The sequence below is a fragment of the Malus sylvestris genome, chromosome 15 (assembly GCF_916048215.2).
Source record: "Malus sylvestris chromosome 15, drMalSylv7.2, whole genome shotgun sequence".
NCBI classification, from domain to species: Eukaryota; Viridiplantae; Streptophyta; class Magnoliopsida; order Rosales; family Rosaceae; genus Malus; species Malus sylvestris.
This window is the reverse complement of record NC_062274.1, coordinates 10,477,339-10,485,874: the sequence shown is the minus strand read 5'-3', so window position 1 is coordinate 10,485,874 and position 8,536 is coordinate 10,477,339. Positions and strand designations below refer to the sequence as shown.

Here is an 8,536-nt window from a genome sequence, read left to right as displayed (position 1 = left end):
ATATGTCAGTAATAAATGGGCATGTTGGTCAAACGAAAATGACCTTTTCCTTTACAAAGAAAATTTTCAGAGTACGAGAAACACGGTACACTAATTGTCAATGGTTGAAATTTTTTTCACACCTGTACCTTTAGGATCAGACCGTTACAAACTTACGGCGAGATTCCCTTCCTGCTAATCCGTTAAATTCAAGGATTTTAACTGTTGAAATTTGATTTAACAGTTAAAATTATTATCACTTTTAAAATGATACTTATTTATAATCGTTTAATCAAATTTTATCGGTCTAGATTTCCAAACTTTGTGATTGAAATTAGGAAGAGAGTATCCTCTGAAAACTTACACTCCCCTTTGTGGTTTTACCCTCCCTCCTCGGTCTCTGAAAAATCTCTCCCCTTTACTGCTTCACCTTCCCTCCCTTGTCCCTCCCTCCGTCAGATTTTCAAATCATTTGGTTTGGTTCAGATCTGCTGAGTGACGGCCTCCACACCACAGGCTATGAACCGATCGTTGTCGTCAAAGCTCGCCAAGAAAGCCACTCCGGCCCCGCCAATGGCGACGGCGAACAAGAAGAAGAAGCAAAAGGAGCAGAGCCGTCGAGATCCACTACGGGATCTCAATGCCGTCACCGTTGGCACTAGCAACACTGGCAGCGACGCTTCTTCTTCAATCTCGGTCGAAGCCCCGCGAGGTTGCCTCAGGTTCCTTCTCTCTCATTCTTCTTCCTCTAATTCAAAAACCCCTCTTTACACACCTAAAACTCTCTCCAAAACCCCTAAATCAGCTCCTGCTGTAAGGCCTACAAGACCATCAAAATCCAAGGATAACCGTTCCAAATTCAATGCTTTGGAAAACCCAGAGAAACCCACCTCACGAAATGCAAGTAAATCTAAGAATAATTCTTCTAGAAGTGGACCAAAGTCGAAAACTTGTTCAGTTTCAAAATCAAATGGAAATTCCCTGAGTAAGTTAGAATCTGGGTCTGAGGTGGAAGGTAGAATTGTAAGGGTGGTGGGCAATGCAGGTCAGCCCACTGAGCTCAAATCAGATGGTATTGATGGAAATTTTACTCCTTTGAGTAAGATACCGACTGGGTTGGGTTTGGACTCCAAGGCTGATAAGGATGAGGATGTGCTCGAGAATTCTGACAAATCTAATAGTAGAACCCCACCAGTTCAGGCCTCCGTATCTCCAGAGATACAATGCGGATCATCTGTGGTGTCCACGAGCAAGCTTGCTTGTTATTCTGCTGGTCATGTCCTTTCAGGGATCACTGACAAGAGGAAGTGCAGAGCTAAAGGAATTCTCAGTGTAGGACAGAATGATTCGGGCTTCAGTAAAGGGAAGGCTTTAGGCAGCTTTGAGGATGATGCCGACGACGCAGATGATGAAGGTGATGGTCATGTTGATGGAACTGGCAAAGGGGTTGTTGGCAATCTGGATGCTTGGGTTGTTCCTTTACCTACTGAAGCTTCAATGCATTGGCTTTTGTCACCGTGTGATGAAGGGGATGAGGATCACAAGGAGCATTCCGATAATAGCTTACAGAATTCTGTAGGTTCCGTGAATCTTTATTCTCCATTTTCAACCTCAGGTCGTCATGGATTTTCTTCAGATGTATGTGAAAAAACTAACACGGGAAGTACTACTAATTGTAGCAGGAGGAGAACTCCAATTTCTCCTAGTTTTCATGAAGTTCTGGAGCCCGTAAATGAGCATGTTGGTGTTTTGGCTTCTCCACATTGCACGCCTTGTTGTGAGGCTGTAACCTTGGACGAGGAGAGAAAACACCACTATGACTATGACGGTGAGACTTCTCCATTTTCTATGTTTTCACTGGACAGTGGCAATGTTATCCGTACTCCTCTATCAGGCTCGAGTATAGAAAATCATAGGAAACACTACTTTGATTCTGAACTGAGTTCAGTGGCTGAAGCTATTCAGATGGCAAGCTTGTCCCCGGAGACGAACAGTCATGCACTGATTGAGGATCAGATTGAATCCAGTTTCCAGTTTGAATGTCTAACCACCGCTTGCGGTTCAATCAGTCAATTGCATAAAGTTTTGGATGATCGCGCTTCCTGGCTCTCCAACTCTACACTAGAGAATATATCACAATCGGAGATGAGGATATCATGGAGAGAAGGGTTAATGAGTCGTATCTACGATATGGATGAAGATGATTGCTGCAGATGTTTATCCGATGAAGAGGAAGATATTAATGGGTGCGGCAAAGATCCATTAAAAAAGGAAGAAGCAAGTCAAAGTCCTGAACTCAATGTCCAGGTAGGGGAAGAAGATGAGAATGTAACTTTTAAGTTGTGGACGGCAGAAGTTTTGGATGATGAAGGAGGCGGCATTCATCCTAAGTTGTCATCAAGAGTGTGTGCTACTGCTGAGTCGATAAGCACTGATGGCGGTGGGGGGTTGCTTGCTTCAGGGGATTCAGATTGGAGTCAGTGCTACAAGAATGAGCTGTTCAATGCATAACACAGATTACTTCCTCTGATCTCTTCTCTGGTATGTTACTAGTTGCAGTAGAGCAAGTGCGACAATCCTTGACCGGTCCAAAGTGGTTGTTTTTGTTTCGTTTTTCCTGCAGGGGGAAATGGAGAAACAATATTACCGCTTGCATGCACTGTTGTATCCATAGTTGTTATAATTTGAGTTATGTATGACATAAATTCTCTCCGATTCAATTTAATTGAGGTGTTTCAAATTCTGCGAATGCAGGCATATTTGTGAGTTTTTCTTTTCTAAGTTACAGGGAAGGAAGCTTAAGAATGGTAAAAGTTGAAAAGGTATGGTAAAAGTATAAGAAAGGTGGCTACTCGCTACTGCTACTGTACTGCCTGCTTGGTCTTGGATGGACTCATGGTGTGATGTCTTTCATTGCCAAACAAACAAATAAAGGCAGGGAGGCAGGGCAGGCAATCGGCGAAATTCCAAACGGGGCCAAATGCCAATGGGCGGGTGGGTGGAAGAAAAACAAAAACCTATGTATGCTGGACTGGACCAAGTAAACTAATAGATACTTAAGAGACTAATATTTATTTAATCACATTTCAAAGTTGGTTTTGCGTGTTGTACAAGTAAATAGATACTTGGAGAGTATAGTAATACTACAATTACATCTCATACATACCCTCCTTCTCCTGCAATCTGCATATTAGATTAGATTATAGATAATTAAGAGGCAAGAGGCAGCTGCAAAAAATTAGCAAGTTTAAAACTAGCTAGCTTATTTTTATATTATTCTTATTATTTTTATTATTTTTATTTTAAAAATATTATTAATATTAACTTAAGGGGGAAATTTCGAAACTATTAAGATAGAGGGAGGAGGAAGTTTCAAACCTAGGACGCATAAGTAAAAACCCAACACCTTATCCACTATGATATTAGACCACATACAACTAGCTAGCTAATTTGTTTTCCAAAATATAAAGGAGGATGATAAAACGATTACTCCATACTCTAGTGATGATGAATAAATTCAGTTCGACGAACATTTCACGAGTTGTTCATTTTCTTCTCTCTATCTTTTGTTCATTAACTAATTAGAATGAATTTACAAATACACAAATGTAAAGCCTTTGTGTAGTATTGTATTATGTCCCTTTCCACTTATTATTGTGATGGGATGAAAAGGTCTTGGCCCTTGGGATGGAGATGGTATTGGGTGCGGTACGCGGAGCAGGGTGTCGTGAGAGTGGGGTGAGATCCTAAACGAGCCATGATTAGCATGACAAATCAGATGATGGAATAGAGAAGGTTTTTTTGTGTTTTGGTTGGTGTGGAATGATCTGATCCAGTCTCCGGACCTTAGACTCTCCCCCTAAGGTCAAAATTTGTGTTCAGATTTCTCTCCAACCGAGCGAACTTTGTAACGACATTTCCTAATATATAACATCTATCGTTTCCTTAAAAATTAAAAAATTAAAAAAAAAGAAAGAAGTTTTCTCCCATTCTATTCTACGAACCAGGATCCTCTCCTGAGCAATTCCCTAGGAATTCCGCAATCTTGTCCGTTCATCATATATCGTGCGGTCAGAAATCATTTAAAATTTAAATTTTAAAATTCAAATATGAATAGTACCTAACGAAAATTGACCGTACGATATAAAATGAACAGACAAAATTACGAGATCCCTAAGAAATTGCTCAGGAGAGGATCCTGGTTCCTATTCTACAAGTATGAAGTCAAATATAAAAACTGGCGCGTGGGACTTGGTCCAATGAATCACAAAACAAACCAAACAGTCATCTATCTATTTTTTATATTTAATTAGGGCCAGCTGGCGACGGGCGATTTCATTTCTTTATAATATACATTGCAAAAAGTATTCTTCTCTCTTGAGCTACCTGGAGCCTACAACAGCCTAAGAGAGTATACGGATCGATCGATAAGCTTCATTAGAGTAGACTAGACTGGAGGAGATCCAATAGGTAATTATAATTATGGAGGGTCTAATCCCACTGGTTTACAAGGCAATGAAGGGGAACAGAACTCGTCGCCAGTACATCTGCCTCTCCTCCTCCTCCGCTTCATCAGCAGCAGCAGCAGCACCACCACCACCACCACCACCACCGGTATCAGGTCAAACTAGTCATTACAACATCGCTGACTTCTACATCGATCGCAACAGTTACGTCTCTGTCCCCCAACCTGCACCTTCAGCTGATCAACATCATCATCTTCCAACGATATATAATGTCAACGGTACATCTGCCCCGCGGGATCAGTCGTCCACAACCACAAACATTACCAATCATGGTGGTCGTCAGTTTCAACACCGCCGACACAAATCTGTTACTCTCGGTTCTGCTTCCAACTCTATGCAAGGATTCTCGTCATCGGTGGACGCTGATGATTCCATTAATTCTCCTCCTCAAAAGCAACCTGTCCAGTTTCAGGGTCATAGACGAATATTCTCGTGCATCAGTGGTGGTGCCTAGGCCTAGCAGTAGCTAGCTAAAGCTAATTAGCAATGTTGTACCTCAGAGCTCAAAGTGCTGATTATTTCAATCACAGATTTATTGAATGTTGTAAGAGGTACCTCTGCTGTCTGCTCTCTTCTTGTATCTATCTCTTCTCTGCTTTCGTCTCGTATATAATTTTCCTGGAAAATTACTAGCGGTTGAATATGCAATGTATATATACAAGGAGTTGAAGTTATACATGTTCCTCGTTCGAATATATATTGAAACATAAGCATTTACATATAATATGTATGTGTATATATATATATGTATGTATATAGAAGTTATAAAAAGGAACAGGAACTTTCAAAACTTAAACAAACACTGCTAGAGAAAAGCTTAGCTAGTTTTATGGCTGTAACTGTAAAGCCAGTAATCGATGAGATGGTGAGACAGAACAGGAGAGATAGATATAAATTGCTTGCATCATGAATGTGTTCGTTGATGGTCATCTAATCAGAACGTCCGCCATGGGTCAAATATACAATACTGCATGTATATATACAACATATACAAACACAAATTATATATTGAAGCCAGCAGATGGATGGAACCATGGAATAACTAGGTGACCAGCAACAAACATATCCACTGCTGCAAATTACCACCACCAATACTCGATAGGCCGCTCGGTCGCGCACAAGTTTGGCAAAATAGTGCCTCCATATAAACAAGCAGTAAAACAACTAGTATAGTAGTGATAAGGAGAAAGATAGATGGTAGAAAACCTAGAGCTTCAGATTCAGCCTGCACTGGGTATTCTGACATTGAATAATGTATAAAAAGGAATATGCCAAGCATCATTCCCTTGGCTAAAACGGCATATACTTGAGAATCAAACTTGTCTCTCTCTGTCAGTTTTACTGGTTGGTAGGAAGTTGGAAGTTGGAACATGGAATGGTTGTTTCGAGTCAGCGAGGTGAGGGCGAAGCGCTGTGGTGATTTTGGTTTAGTACTTAGAATGCATGTCCGAATTTATCAAGTGAAGCTGTGCAGACCATTCTGTAGTCTAGGATGAGTTTCACTCCCTCTTAACCTTGATTTAATGAAGCCTAATAAGCCGATCGAAACTTCTTCATGTCCAGTGTCCACAATTCGACTCAGAAAGAAGGCCAGCCTAAGCCTAATACCGGCTAAGTCTTATATTCTACTTAAAAGCCAATACAGAACTGCAAGTTAAATTCCATCAATCAAATTAAAAACAAAGGCATCTGATAACATCAAGAACAAGAAAAGAGTGTTGTTATATATAACAATATAATGTCTTGTTAGGAATTACCAACAATATATATACACAGAGAAAGAGAGAGCGACAAGGAAGAGATGCTATGGCTACAAGCGTGAATAGGTATTGGCATTGCCTTGCTCTGTGCCTACTTGTCCTGGTATTAATATTGTAGGAGTTCCAAACTAAATGGCTTTTAGCCCGAATATCTGTTACGAGGAAAACTTTCCAACAACCAAAATTATGGTTGGGAGCTGACGGGAACATATGGAATTGCTTCCTGCCTATCTCCAATGCCATTCAAACAAGGTGGTCTGGCTGCTCCATAGTAAAAGAAAGCCATCACCTTTGACAACTCATCTCCACTTCGAATTTCTGAACAGACGACATAAAAATGGAGCTGAAATCATGCTGCAATTCGGAGGCAAGAATCAAAACGCCCATGTTTTAAAATAACAATTACCTTTCTCACGATATAAGATCTTCCCAGCTTTAGTGAAGATGATCTCAGGGAAGGCAGACACTTGGAGAGCAGATACCAAATCATGCTCAGTAACAGCATCAACTGCAATACACTGTTAAACATGAAAAATAAATATTAGCCATAATGATCAGTAAAAGAGAGGGGGGGGGGGGTTGAGAGGGTACTAAGCACAAGTAGACTATTGCAGTAGGGGTGTAGACTTACTCTTGGTGAAGGTAGCCTGCAGTTCCATATGATGTGTATAGCCTTCTCCAGTTCATTCCGAATTTTTTCGTTCTCTTTTGGTCTGAAGAGAGGGGAAAGTGTTAATCAAAACAATTTTCTCATAACGAACTATATCTGAAACAAGGCGCTGAAATCATAAATTTCAAGAAGGGACAAGGTAACATAACATAGCAGGAAAGAAATCGTAAGAGAGATGGAAAACCAGACCTTCTATAGCGATTGTGTACAAGAATGATCAAAGGGCTGATGTCCTTGAAAACAGTCTCTTCCCATTCTGCAGTTGATACATCTTTAATGGGACGAATGTAGTTATCATCTTGCCACACTACTTCACTGTCGCTGTCATCATTCTCATCGTCATCCTTCTTTGGCGTATTCTTGATGGTAATCTTGTCAAAGAATTGATCCAACTTGAAACCGCGGCCATCCGCATCCTCAGGCCATTCAGGATCCTCCTCTTCTACAACAAGAGGATAATTGGCCAGAAGTTGTTGCACCTTCTTTGTCCTTTCACTAGGGTCTAACTCCTCCTCAACAGCGGGGTTGGTATCCAAAACTCGTCTAATTGTGTTTCTCCATTCACGTCTCTCTTGAGAACCCATGAAATAGGGATCATCTTTGTTACCGGAAGAAGGTTCATCATCATCATCATCATCATCAGAGTCTCCCTCTTGTTGGCTATACGTTTTAGAAGCATACAATCTAGTAAAGTTGAAGCTATGGACATGTGTTGGGACACTCGCAGCGGTGTTCATCCATACTCTGTTGTGATTAGCTTGGGTTTGCTGGGAATGAGGAGGCAACGAAAGGAGCATGAAGAATTTGTTGTTGGGTTTTGGTGAGGAGAAGAGATAGGGAAGTGCGGTGGTAGTTTGCAGAGCCATTTTCAACACTTGACAGCAGTCGGTAAATGGCAGATAGCAAATCTATTCGACAAAAGTGAATAGTGTAAATTCAATTCCAATTCATTCCTTCATGTCTGCAAGGAAAAAATGAAATTAAAAAAAGAAGAGAAAAGAATGGATAAGAAAGCTGACCTGAGCTTGGGACGATGATGACGAGGAGAAACCAAAACCCTCTGCATCAGCCGCAGCAGCCCAAAACCCCAACCAGCAGAACGCAAAGTGCCTGCTGCAACTGCAACTGTCAAATGAATCAGATAAGGCACGCTTCCACTTGTAACTGTTTGACCTTTTAACCCCAAGCCCAAGCCCACAGATCAAAAGCCCAGCCCACGAGAGCAACGAGGAACTTACATGGGCCTCCACATACACTCTTTCAGTCTTCCAACTTTCGTATATTACGTATGATGCCTGCATTCATCGAGGGAGCGAGCGCGGCAAATTGCTTGATGCTATCCACACTTCTTTTAACTTTCTCCACATACCATGTTAATTTTTGTTCTTTGATCAATTTCAAACCATTCGATCTGATCGACGAAAATTGAGAAGAGTGTAAAAAGTGTAAAACGGCGTGTAGATAACGACACCCATATCAAATTTTATCATTTCTTTTCAGCTTCGGATCTCATTTGGATAATTGGTGTTCGTTCAGGGCTTCAATTTTAAGCTCCTCTTGTAGCAGCATAAGATAAGGTCCGGCAAATATTCGCGGTACCT

The 8,536-nt window shown here is 41.0% G+C and overlaps 3 protein-coding genes across 5 annotated transcripts; 2 read left to right on the top strand and 1 right to left on the bottom strand.

The window, feature by feature from the left end:
- Positions 1-152: 152 nt before the first annotated feature.
- On the top strand, positions 153-2,719 carry LOC126603425 (uncharacterized). The gene has a single exon (XM_050270268.1). The coding sequence runs from the start codon at positions 499-501 to the stop codon at positions 2,488-2,490; it is 1,992 nt and encodes a 663-aa protein (XP_050126225.1). The 5' UTR covers positions 153-498; the 3' UTR covers positions 2,491-2,719.
- A 1,610-nt stretch (positions 2,720-4,329) lies between these two features.
- LOC126603721 (uncharacterized) lies at positions 4,330-5,229 on the top strand. Its single transcript, XM_050270665.1, has one exon. It carries the CDS (start codon positions 4,462-4,464, stop codon positions 4,957-4,959), a length of 498 nt encoding a protein of 165 aa, XP_050126622.1. The 5' UTR covers positions 4,330-4,461; the 3' UTR covers positions 4,960-5,229.
- A 979-nt stretch (positions 5,230-6,208) lies between these two features.
- LOC126603719 (thioredoxin-like fold domain-containing protein MRL7L, chloroplastic) lies at positions 6,209-8,378 on the bottom strand. Of its 3 annotated transcripts, none has more exons than XM_050270661.1 (6): positions 8,174-8,328; positions 7,955-8,060; positions 7,125-7,843; positions 6,897-6,978; positions 6,672-6,783; positions 6,209-6,583 (listed from the first exon to the last, which is right to left on the bottom strand). In XM_050270661.1, exons 1-6 carry the CDS (start codon positions 8,185-8,187, stop codon positions 6,450-6,452), a joined length of 1,167 nt encoding a protein of 388 aa, XP_050126618.1. In that variant the 5' UTR covers positions 8,188-8,328; the 3' UTR covers positions 6,209-6,449. The 3 variants fall into 3 exon arrangements, with proteins under 3 accessions (XP_050126618.1, XP_050126620.1, XP_050126617.1); XM_050270663.1 differs by having other exon boundaries at positions 7,955-8,054; XM_050270660.1 differs by having other exon boundaries at positions 7,955-8,378.
- Between the last annotated feature and the right edge of the window lie 158 nt (positions 8,379-8,536).

Bases quoted from the DNA above. Each gene is read 5' to 3' on its own strand.
- LOC126603425 (XM_050270268.1), top strand. From the start codon at position 499: ATGAACCGATCGTTGTCGTCAAAGCTCGCCAAGAAAGCCACTCCGGCC.
- LOC126603719 (XM_050270660.1), bottom strand. From the start codon at position 8,236: ATGCAGGCATCATACGTAATATACGAAAGTTGGAAGACTGAAAGAGTG. The intron at 7,844-7,954 runs GTCAGCTTTCTT...TTTGTCGAATAG, and splicing joins CATCATCGTCCCAAGCTCAG to ATTTGCTATCTGCCATTTAC. The intron at 6,784-6,896 runs GTAAGTCTACAC...CATGTTTAACAG, and splicing joins GCAGGCTACCTTCACCAAGA to TGTATTGCAGTTGATGCTGT.
- LOC126603721 (XM_050270665.1), top strand. From the start codon at position 4,462: ATGGAGGGTCTAATCCCACTGGTTTACAAGGCAATGAAGGGGAACAGA.